Raw genomic sequence first — 12,540 nt, 5'->3', positions numbered from 1 at the left:
CAGGGCTCAACCTTCAGTCTCAGCCTAAGTATCTGGGATACAGGTATAATTCACAATGAGCAGCCAACCAAACCAAGACCATAAACACCTGGGGAAAATTGCATCTGCCCTTGGCAGTATTCCATAAGTAATGTAGTGTGTGTGTGTGTGTGTGTAGTAATATGAGGGCAGGGGATGTAACTCAGTAGTGGAATATTTGCCAAGAATGTGCAAAGTCCTGGCTCTGATCCTCAACACTAATATAATTAAGTAATTTAGCAGAACAAACCCCCTTCTTATCCAACACTGTACTACAGATGCTAAGATTCAAAGATGGAGCCAGGCATAGAATGTTAGAATGTTTGCCTATCATGCACACAGCCCATATATGATCTTCAACCTTGCACAACTTGGGTACAGTCACACATGTCTATAATCATGGCACTTGGGTGAAGGGGAGACAGGAGGATTAGAAATTACAGGTTATGATCTGGCTATACAGCAAAATTTGAAACTATCTAGATATATGAGGCCCTATATTAAAACAAACAAAGCCCAAAAAATCCTAATCTAAAGCTGACTAAAAGGTGTGGGAGGATGTGTGTAAGTGAATGTAGACAATATACCATTTCATGAGGGACTTGAACTGAAGATTTGGAACCTGGGGTGGGGTAGGGGGCTGAGTTACGGTCAATTCCCTATGAATATATATTTAAATATCTTATTTCCTCAGACTTACTGAGTCCAAAGTTAAAAATATATCTATAGGTCTTATAATGCATTACCATTTTCCTTACCAAAATGTTTGTGCTCATTTAAAATGCAACTAATAAGCCAGGACTGATGCTCACACCTTTAATCCCAACATTAAGGATGCAGAAACTGATGTATCTCTGGAGCTTTAGGTCAGCCATAACTACACAGTGACACTGTTTCTAACAAACAAAAAATAAAATCCCAAGAACAAATCCCTTGTCTAGGAATTAAACTTCAACTTTTGGCCTGTGTTATCTAACAAACATGAAGGATGCCGGAAGGCAAAGGCTCTTCTGAGGGCGATCCCTAGAATATAGAATCCATCTTTTACTAACACTACGTGTAAGAATTTCTATTCAGGTTTGTGAGTGTAATTGTCAGCTAAGAACAGACAGTCACTAAATAGATTTGCTATGGATTTTCTCTACCTGAAATGTATATATATCCATGTTAGAGAAAACTCTGAGGTTACCTTCCCTTTACAACACTCCTCTATTTCTTACTATTATCAAACTGACAAAGAATCAGTCCAGAGACGTCATGGTGTCTAAATAATCAGGAGGAGGAGGGACAACTGAGGAGGTATAGATGGCATAAAGCAGTAGACTGGATAAACTATTATCCTGAAAGCAAAGGAGGAACACTCTTATTTTGGCATGTGTTAAAAGCTGCTCTTTTCTCTGCATATTTCTCTGTGTTATGCCTTAAGTTTAATGGTGCAATTTAAAGTTGTAAATACACAGGACTACAGTGGAATCAACTGAGCCATATGGAGGACCTCAACTTATTCTGAGTTTGTACTCCTTGCCTGTGTATGAAGCTTAGCACTCGACTGGTAGGTACCTAAACGCTGGCTGGCTAACTGACTTGTATGTTAATTATATAGGGTAATGAGTTAAGACTTTAAAAGCAACTTCTACAGGAGCTGAGCATGGTGGTGCACACCTTAAATCCCAGGACTTGGGAGGCACAGGCAGGTGGACTGTGGCCAGCCTGGTTTACACAGAGTTCCAGGATAGTCAAGGCTATCTGGAGAAACCCTGTCTCAAAAACCAAAACAAAAAGTTTTTGTTTTTGGTTTTGCTTTGAGAAAACACTGTATTTTATGAGCTCAAGAAAGCTTATTTATTTCTCTCCTTCCCTCCTTCTCTTTCACTGTGTCTGTTTTAATTAGTATGAATTCTACCACAGACAATACTCTCAGCCCTTCTGTGTGCATGCCTGTGTAAGTAGTGGAGGCACATGAGTGCACAGGATGCACACACAGGGTAAAAGCAGGCTTCCTCTATCACAGCCTGCCTCCTTGCCTTGAGGCAGGGTGTAGGGAGTGGAGAGAGTCCTGAGTGAATGTGTACTGTTGACATGGTCACTGCCATGTCAAGCTCAGAACCTCAGACCCATGGAGAAACCGCAAAGCCTTTCCTTCTGCCGCAGTCGTAGGTGTTGATAGTGTTGTGGAAAATGTCTACCATAGCTTTCTGGCCCAGGATATTTATGGCCTGAAGACTTCACTGTTACAGAGACTGTTGCTACCAAGATTAGCTAAGCTTGTGTCCTTGTTTATCTGTATGTAATAACCCTACATCCCTGCTCAACTGTATGTAAGAACCCCACCTCTCTGTCCAACTCTAAATAATAAACATGAGATTCTGGGTGTTAGTTTCTTCAGCCAAGGGCCCAGATCACTGGATCCCAGCTTTGTCTGTTATCTATCTTTCCTTCATTCCTCCAGTACTCCAATCACGTCTGTTCTTAGAGCCATGCTGGATGCAGTAACAGGGTCTCTCACTGAGTCACAAGCTACTGTTTTGTTTTGTTTTGTTTTTAAAGATTTATTTATTATTATAAATAAGTACATTGTAGCTGTCTTCAGATGCACCAGAAGAGGGCATCAGATCTCATTACAGATGGTTGTGAGCCACCAAGTGGTTACTGGGATTTGAACTTAGGACCTTTGCAAGAACAGTCTGTGATCTTACCCACTGAGCCATCTCACCAGCCCGGAAGCTACTGTTTTGCCTAGCCTGGTTGGCATTGTCCGGTCTGTAGGAAACTTAAGGGTAGGATGGCCTTCTGACTTCTGCATATACCCCCTCTTAACACAAGGCTTGGGCTGCTCACATGTAACTGTTCACATGTAACTGTTCCTTCAAAGCACTAAGATTAAATGAATTATACAGGCTAGAGAAATGGCTCACTGATTAAATGCTCCTGCTGTTAAGTCTAATCTGAGCTTAATCTCCAGGTCTCACGTGGAAGCAAAAGAGGACTGACGCTTGCAAGTTGCCCCTTGACCTCCATACACATTCTATGGCATAAACTTATCCCTCCTAATAAAATAAAAATCTAATAATTAAAAAAAAACATAAAACTATGCTTTGTAAGTCTTCAAGAATGTAAGAGTTAGGCATTGTGGTAAACACTCATAACCCCACCTACTAGGGCAGCTAAAACAATCAGGCAAGCAAACAAAATCTACAAGAAAATATGTTTACTTTGAGCTATATTCTATTTAAAGAATTCTAAATCATATAAACTAATCAGTACTGTAAGATGTTGACTCAAGACTATTAATTTCAATTAAGTTCATGTGAATCAGGACAAGCCACCCCCAGCACTGTCCCATGAGAGAATGTGAACTGTATTCTCCTAGCTGAGGCTTGTCACCTTTCCTTTGCAGTCTCCTGCTCTTCCAGCCTTCATGCTCCCTCCATCCAGCTGAGTGACTCTTTAAATGTCACCCTATCTTCACAATTCTCTTACTTCCCCATTTCAGATGGCTCAGTTGGCCCTGTGTCATCTCCAACAGCCTCTTCCTTTACTCTCCCATCTGGTATTCATCATATGCACCAGGCTTACAGAAACAACTTAGGGATTTGGTAACAATTCTACCACCATTCGTATCATTGGGCTAATATAACCATGGTCTTACAAGTCTGTCTTCTTAAAAAAAAAGGGATTTCCCCAGTGCAGAAACACCACTGAAGAGTCTCATCTGTAACAAGTACATGAATACACATGAGCAGCACAGGAAGCACACATCTCCCCAATTGGGTCTTGTCTGTCTTCCTATATATATATTCTCACCTCCAGGCTGAAAACATTCTCCCAAAGCATGGGAGCTGCACTTCCTCAGCTGAAGTAACTGGCAGCTGTGCGCCCTCACTGCACATCACACTAGCACGAAGCACCCCCCTCCCCAAACTCTCTCGCTCAGCAACAGTGGGGGACTGAAGGCCTGGCCTGCGTCTTTGCTACAGAGAGGTACTAAAATAAAAGAGGGAAGAATTCAGTCACAAAAGTGAGCAGAGACTAGCGTGAAGACTGCCTAGGAGACACGTAACTGAATCAGGAGTCAGAGAGGCAGGTTGCTCTGAAAGCTCCCACACAGAAAGGTTTCCTTTTAGACAAGAGATACTGGTTTTTGTTTCTTCTACATGGGTACATTTCTAATGTTACAATGAGAAGCAACAGGAAAATACAACTTTTTAAAAATTTTTTTTTTTTTTGAGACAGGGTTTCTCCATATAGTCCTGGCTATCCTGGAACTCGCTCTGTAGACCAGGCTGGCCTCGAACTCAGAAATCCGCCTGTCTCTGCCTCCCACGTGCTGGGATTAAAGGTGTGCACCACCACCACCCAGCAAAATACAACTTTTATTGAGAAATTGCCTAATTTTTTTTGTAATGCTAAGGAAGCCTGTTGAAGGAAACTGACGTATTAATTCATGCTGAGGGTCTGGAGAGAAGGCTTAGCAGTTAAGAGGACAGTTCTTTCAGAGGGCCACGTTCAATTCTCAGCACCCACATGCCAGCTCACAACTGTACTTAATTCCAAGATCTGACATTCTCACACAGACATACATACAGGCAAAGCACCAATGCACATAAAATAAAAAAATAAAATGTATTAACTCATATTGAACATCGATCTGACTCACTGGAAGTAAATCCGAAATAAACGTTTTCCTTCTGAGTTTTCTCTTATGAGGAATTTCTTCCATTTCATCATCTTCAACCAAGTCATCACCGTTAGCATCTGCTAGCATGTCCTCACTCTCGGCAGCAGTCTTTAGCCGCTGGGTTTCAGCCTCCTTCATCTGAATGACCATGCTGCCAGTATTCACAGCCAGAACTTCAGACAAGGCGCTTAGGATGGCATTAATGATTTCTGCCTGACTCTTAGATGGAATAATGTCCTTTAGGTTCCAGATCGTGCCTGGGAAAAAATAAGCATGAAGACAAAGGAATTGCCTATGGAATCTTTATTAAAAAAGGGTCCTAACACTGACTGGGTAATATATAGACTAATTCTGTTATAATAAAAGGAAATGCTAAATAGTAAAAACAAGTAATTTTTACTAACAAACTAATTGAATTAATTTACTAGTTATAACTAATTGAACAACATATAAGAGTGAGAGAAAAGCAGTTTCCACAGGGCTTAAGCTCTGGTGTAATTTCAAAAATCCCAACCAGGCTGCCTTTGTTCATTCCACCTTGGCACACACTTTTCCTGGTGTAGAACTTGCACACCCTGAGACACTGATCAAGTTTCTTTGAAAATGCCAGGAGGTGTCGCGTTTTCTCCCATCTTCATCTAAGCTGTTCTTCTTAGCAGCTTTATATTACAAGTGTACTGGGATGTGTTAATCCTCCAAACTCATACATAGAATACAGTTCTTGGCTTTTTCCTAACAAAATAAAATAGTGCTTCCAGGAAGAAATCAGAACAATTTTTAAAGGGAATGGCAAGCTCTGGGGATGTAGCTCAGTTGGTAGAATGCTTGTGCAGCACACACAAAGCCCTGGGTTTAACCCAAGGACTATAAATCAGGGGTGGTGTTGTGCACTAGTAAGAACAGCATTCAGGAGGTAGAGGCAGGAGGATCAGAAGTTCCAGGTCAATTTCAGCTATAATACAAGTTGTAACTAGGCCATATATAAGACTCCCATCTCCAAAAAAAGTAATAAAATGAAAACACCACCTAGGCATAACTAAAAATACAGAGAGCAGCGGGTAGAAGACATTAGTCATGATCACTGTGGCATGATTAACAATAGCAAAAAGATTAACCCAGGTGCCCATCCAAGGATGAATAGACAAACAGAGAATGGCTTCCAAGACAGGCAGTGCTATAGAGAGACCGTCTCAAAAAGCCAAAACCAACCAAATAAAATCCAAAAAGTAGCAAACACACATACGTACAGGAATACCATCCAGCATTCAAAAAGAAGAAAATGGTAGAGTGCTTGCCTAGCACACAGCCCTGGGTTTACTCCCCAACACAGCATAAAGTGGGTGTGGTGACACACACTCATATTCCTAGCACTCAAGGCACAGGAGCCTGCTGTCGTCAGACAGTAAATCTGAGGCCAAGTAGGGCTACAGAAGGCCCTGTTTCAAAAGCTAAAAAGAAATAGTACTAATGCACATCACTATGTAGACAGCCTTGAAAACCTTAGGCTAAGGGAAATAAGTTAGTTAGAGAGGGACAAGCATAAATGATTCTATTTCTGTAAGGTTTTTACCCAGAGTCGAATTCACAGAAACAGGAAGCAGAATTGTGCATCCAGAGATGGGGAGGGGAAGCAGGATCAGGAAAAGTCCTCATTTAGTGGATATAGTCACTTTTCAGGATGAAGAGGATTATAAAGTATATGCTACTCAACTAGCCATCGGACCACTTCAGATTTCTACATTCAGAAACACTGGAGCAAAAAAAAGGTGGGACTAAGAACTCATGGAAGAGCAAGTAGTGGGTCATGTCTTAGTTGCCCTAAGTGAACTGTGAACTCAATGGGTCATGAAAAAGAGGAAAACTGGGTTGCAGAGATAGTTCAGCAGTTAAGAGCATTGATTGCTATTCTAAAGGACTTCAATTCAATTCCCAGCACCCACAGAGCAGCTCACAACTATTATGACTCTACTGGCTAGGGCCAGTGTCGATTTCTCAGCACCCACAAGAAAGCTAACAACTGTCTATAACTCTAGTTCCAGGGGATCTAATGCCCTCTTCTGCACCCTAGTCTATAAAGATTGCAAAGATAGTTCCAAGACAGCCAAGGCCATAGAGAAACCCTGTCTCGAAACACCAAACAAACAAACAAACAAACCAAACAAAAAAAGGAAAGAAAAGAGATAATTTTTTAGAAAATGGAAACATTTATTCTAGCAAGCTGCATAACAATTAGTTAGGGGTCTCTGCTCTAACAATAAGATGTTCTCAGACCAGACAGAGCATACAGCTGGGGAAGACTGAATCCTGGTCTATTATAATTATGACTTCATTTGGGTAAACCTTACCTGCCACCAGTGTCTTTAAAAGAATGTATTCCATAGAGGTGACAGGACAAAGCAAAGCAGACTCCAGCACACGCAGTGCTGTGCCATCAAAAGATTTCAGGAGCTCTGGGTTATTTTCTGTCACTGTCTGTAAACAATACGCTATAAGACAAGAACCAACAACTTAGAAATCCGTGAATTGTTTAAGATAATTTACACCTGTAAAACTCATACAAAAATGTGCATTTTTACAACTTTTAGACACATCAGCTTCATCAGGCATATAGGCTTCACTTCAAGGATGATACATGCAAAAGAGGTCTCAGTGCTAAAGATCTCCACCTCTCTTCTTTAAATTTCTAATTCTTTTTCTTTTCCCCTTTACCCTCCTCCCCCCACCATCGGCCCCAGAGCAGGGTTTCTCTGTGTAGCCCTGGCTGTCCTTAACTTACTCTGTAGACAATGATAGCCTAGGACTCAGAGATCCACCTGCCTCTGCAGTTCTGGAATTAAAGGTGTGTGTCACCATCACCAGCTAAATTTTTCACTCTTTATAAAACTATACTTTCATAAACTATAACTTAAAGTAGTAATTGTAGCAATGATGAATTATTATAAATATCTACAGTTTCTCCTCAGTTCATACACTTATCATAGGCCAGTAGTAAGAAGTTTATGACCAAGTACTAGTTCATACACTACATGCTTAATAGTTCTGTTGCCAAGAACAAACCTGACTCATACATTAGGTAACCCTGTTTAAAGAAAACAGTAGCTGAGTGTGGTGTGACATGCCTTTAACACCAGTACTCTTGATTGTTTGCAAGATTTATTTATTTTATGTATATGAGTACACTATCACTTTCTTCAGACACACCAGAAGATGCTGGATCCCATTACAGATGGTTGTGGACCACCATGTAGTTGCTGGGAATTGAACTTAATACCTCTGGAAGAGCCATCTCTCCAGCCCAACACCAGCATTTAGAAGGATTATCTGTGAGTTTGAGGCTAGCTTGGTCTACATAGTTCCAGGACAGCCAGAGTTATCATAGAAAGACCCTGTCTCAAAAAAAGACCACCCCCACAAACAACAAAAAACCCAACCAAAATAAAACAAAGCCAAGATAATGGATTACAACATTCATTCTAGAAATTAACTGAAAGCATAAAAAAATTGAGGTGCTGATCATTGGTGACACACACCTTTAATCCTAGCACTCAGGAGGAAGAAGCAGGTAGGTTTCCATGAGTTTAAGGCCAGCCTGGTCAGCCTGGCCTACTGACTGAGGACAGCCAAGGTTACACAAAGAAACCCTGTATCAAAAAACCAAACCAAATAAACAAATCAGGAAAAAGTTTGTGGTATCAGGAGTTACTGACAGGTGGATCCCTGAGTTCTCCGCCAGCCTGATCTATAGAGCAAGTTCCAGGATAGCCAGGGCCACCCAGAAAAACCCTGACTCAAAAACACACAAACACACAAACAAACAAAAAACACAAAAATTAAAAAACAAACAAACAAAATAACCCAAAACAAAACTGAGATCACACAAAAGGTTTTGACAGAAGAGACCTCTGAAGTACAAAAAGGAAAATAAAGCCAAATTACTTTCCTTTGAGGTATTTATTCCAAAAAATTTAGATTTTGAAATTCCAAATTAGATTGTATTTATCCAAATGAATCAAAATGTATGGTAGTGGGGCTGGAGAGATGGCTTAGCAGTTAAAAGCATTCACTGTTCTTACAAAGGACCTGGGTTTGGTTCCTTGCACACAATTATTTGTAACTCTAGTTTTAGGGGATCCAACTCCCTCTTCTAACCTCCAAGGGCATCAGGATGCATACATGTGCACACACACTCATACATACAAACTAAATAAATCTCAAACAAAAAATGTAACCCATGGTACAGCTATGCTACCCATCAATACATATACTTACTTCTAAACGTACTGTGTTACAAGGGATTAATGCTAGTCACTTTAGCAAAAGAGTGCTACAGTGATAGCTCCATGACTGCTTGCCCAGCATGAGGAAGGCTCTGGGATGGATCCCCAGTGCAATACAGCAAACAGCTACCTCAACAGCCAAACAAAAGCCAAGGTAACCTATGAATGCTATTGCAAACACAATTTCAAAAAATTATTCTGGACAGGACAGAATCCTATAAGTTCACTTTATTATATGTGAGCCTTGATTTACTTACAAAATGTCTGTTTATAAAAATCACCAATCTAGCTAGATACAGAAAGAAAACACTACTACACACTTCAAAATGACTTTATAATGATCCACTGTGAAAAAAATACATTAGAATAAAAAGAACTGGGACCAGTGAGATGGCTTACCACTAAAAGTACTTCCTTCCAAAGACTGACAACCTGAGTTCTGTCTCTGGAGCCTTACAGTAAAGAAGAGAACTGATTGCTTTCTTTCTTTTTTGTTTTGTTTGTTTGTTTTTTGTTTTGACAGGGTCTCACTATATAGCTCTAGCAATCCTGGAACTTACTATGTGGATCCACCTGACTCTGCCTCCCAGATGCCGCCACCATGCCTGACAGATTCTTTTTTTTGTTTTTGTTTTTCCAGACAGGGTTTCTCTGTATAGTCCTGGCTGTCCTGGAACTCACTCTGTAGACCAGACTGGCCTCAAACTCAGAAATCTGCCTGCCTCTGCCTCCCAAGTGCTGGGATTAAAGGCGTGCGCCACCACTGCCTGGCTTGACAGATTCTTGATAAAGCTGTCTTGTGACCTCCATACACACTCCATGTGTGTGCATGCTATCACCCACACTAGTAATAAAAGAGCTGAGGGAGAAATCCAGAACCTTTAATACATTAAAGGCACAAGAGTACTTTTATTAATTTTTAAAAATGCATCCATTGATTGATTGATTTGATTGAGCAAGCTATAAGCCATGGTGCACACATAGACCACCTGGTTCTCCCTTTTATCATGTGGATTCCTGAGACCAAACCCAAACTATCAGGCTTGCACTGCAAGTCTTTTACCCACAAAGTTATTTCACTGGCCCAAGCTGTTGGGTTTTCTTTTTTAAAGCATTTGTTCTTTTGGATTTTTAGATATACTTTTAATTATGTGTGTGTGTGTGTGTGTGTCTGTCTGTGTGTGTGTGTGTGAGTACAAGTGCCTGCAGAGGTCTATAAAGGGGCATCGAATCCCCTAGAGCTGGAATTAAAGGCAGTTGTGCTGGGCTCTGGAAAAGCAGTGCATGCTCTTAGCCATTAAGCCATTTCTCCAGAACACCCCTATACTTTCTTCTAAAATCAATGAACTAACCTGCCTGAAATTCTTGTCTTTGAAATAAAAACTGGCTTAAGATTAAGACACTTACTCACTGCTAAAACACTGAGCTGTTTCTAAACACCCCCCACTGGCTCCCAGCACTGCCCTACAGATTCCATTTGACAAACTGATCTTTGCAAGTTTCTAGTAGAACTTATTCCACTATTTTACTTTTGTTTTCCTCTTTTGGTCTCTCTCCCTAAAAAGTCTCTGAGAGTTGGGCATAGTAGTGCATGCCTTTAACAGCAGCACTGAAGAGGTAAGTGAATTTAATGCCAGCCTGGTCTGCATAACAAGTTCCAGCCAGTCAGGGCTAAAAAAGAGCAGTGCTCTTATGGAGGACCTACATTCAGTTCCCAGCACCCACACCTGACAGCTCACAACTGCCTGTTAACTACAGCTCCTAGGGATTTGATGCCCTGTTCTGGCCTCTGAGGCCAACCCCCAGCATATATACACCCCTATAATAAGAAAAAAAAGTATCTACTGAACCCAGGAGAAGCAGAGCTAAGAGGAATACATCTCTTTCTTCTCCAGAAATATGCATAATTAAAGGAGAACTGGGTGGAGAATAAAAACCCTTTTAAGTGTTTCTCTGAACCCAAAATTCTTCTGGGCTGCCCATTCTCTGGTTTCTGCCTCTTCCTGCTGCTGAGCTCAGGACTCTCAATGACTTTCTAGCCCAACACAAAGAATGTAGGAAGCTAAAGGCAACTGCTATACTCCATGTTCACAGCTCCCATGAAAGGGACAAGCTTAACTGGAAGTCCAATCATCTCTTTTACAGCTCCTCTTACCCACCTCCTGCAATAACAAAAAAACATCACCCCTTCAATAACAAAAAACTATCAGTTTTCTTCAGAAATCAGAGAAAGTGATATAAAACATTAAAGTTTGGCATAAAAGCCTGGGAAATATGAGTTTTTGTTTCTTAGTAAATAGAGATTAAAACTTCAAGAATAAAGGCTTATTATAAGAAATAAGACACTAAGCCAGTCACTGTTGGCACATGCCTTTAATCCCAGCATTCAGAAGGCAGAGGCAAGTGGATCTGTGAGTTAAAGGCCAGCCTGGTCTACAGAGTGAGTTCCTGGTCAGCCAGGGCTACACAGGAAAACCTTGTTTTGAAAAAACAAAACAAACAGGGGCTGGAGAGATGGCTCAGCGGTTAAGGGCACTGACTGCTCTTTCAGAGGTCCTGAATTCAATTTCTAGCAACCACATGGTGGGTCACAACCATCTATAATGGGATCTGATGCCCTCTTCTGGTGTGTCTGAAGACATTGACAGTATACTCATATATATAAAATAAATAAATCTAAAAAAAAAAAAAAAAAAGACATCACCAAAGAACATTCACCATTATTTTAAAAAATAAATGAGCACAGAAAAAAGGCCAGGGCTGGTGGTATACACTTCTGATCTTGGCATCCAAAAGTCAGATCTCTGAACATTAAAGGTTAGCCTGGCCTATATACACTGAAGTTCCAGAGCAGCCAGAGCTAAGGGTTTAAAGAAATTGCAAACAAACAGAAGTTCACTAGACATTTACATCTAGTAACAGCAGGGCTGTTAGCAGACACACTGTGCCCGCACATGGCAGCGCAGGAATGACAAGTGAGCAAGTTCTTCACTTACCTACGGAGACAGCCAGGTCAATACTGGTGGGGAACCTACGTAAGAACTGTAATACAATCTCCACACACCCTTCTTTGTTGAATATAGATACTGCTCTACTACTGCATTCACTAAAGTGAAGGGGAAAAATAAGTTTTACTATTCATATTTTAACATTAAAAAAATCAACCACAGAAGTCTATGAAAAAAATAATTATGCTTTATAAAACCAAAGATCAGGAGTCAAAACACCCATTCTTATTCATTGTACATGACAACCTATCAGGGCTTCATTCTCTTTACACTGAGATCTCTTGGTCGGTCTTTCCTTGCAGAAGGTTAGAGCTGTATAAAACTTCAGAAATAATCACTCATCCAATCTGCCATTTTACAGACTTGAGAGAACCCAAGCCCTCCCAGCCGAGGCCATCCACCTGCAGCCCTATATAGCCTGTGTGGTGGCACCCTGCCCAGGCCTCAGTTCCTTGTGTATATAGACTGTTCGTTTTCCTCTACCACTCGATAATAATGCATTCAAATAAGAACAAAGGCCTCTACCACGTGAAAAGCAACACTTTTAATTGAAAAACCA

At 40.8% G+C, this 12,540-nt stretch overlaps 1 protein-coding gene across 4 annotated transcripts in view; it reads right to left on the bottom strand.

Moving 5' to 3' along the window:
• The window catches only part of Heatr3 (HEAT repeat containing 3), a 35,968-nt gene that overhangs the window by 17,169 nt on the left and 6,259 nt on the right, over positions 1 to 12,540 (bottom strand). For 3 of the 4 annotated variants that reach the window (XM_031340756.1, XM_031340757.1, XM_031340758.1), the window contains exons 5-7: positions 11,970 to 12,079; positions 7,042 to 7,182; positions 4,676 to 4,953 (exon numbers count right to left, since the gene is read on the bottom strand). In XM_031340756.1, coding sequence (XP_031196616.1) covers positions 4,676 to 4,953; positions 7,042 to 7,182; positions 11,970 to 12,079 — 529 coding nt within the window. The remainder of the gene's footprint in view (positions 1 to 4,675; positions 4,954 to 7,041; positions 7,183 to 11,969; positions 12,080 to 12,540) is intronic. The other variant, XM_031340759.1, reaches the window with a different exon arrangement.

This window comes from Mastomys coucha, unplaced genomic scaffold (assembly GCF_008632895.1).
Source record: "Mastomys coucha isolate ucsf_1 unplaced genomic scaffold, UCSF_Mcou_1 pScaffold22, whole genome shotgun sequence".
Classification (NCBI taxonomy): Eukaryota; Metazoa; Chordata; class Mammalia; order Rodentia; family Muridae; genus Mastomys; species Mastomys coucha.
The sequence above is the reverse complement of the archived record's forward strand: the minus strand, read 5'-3'. Positions and strand labels throughout refer to the sequence as shown.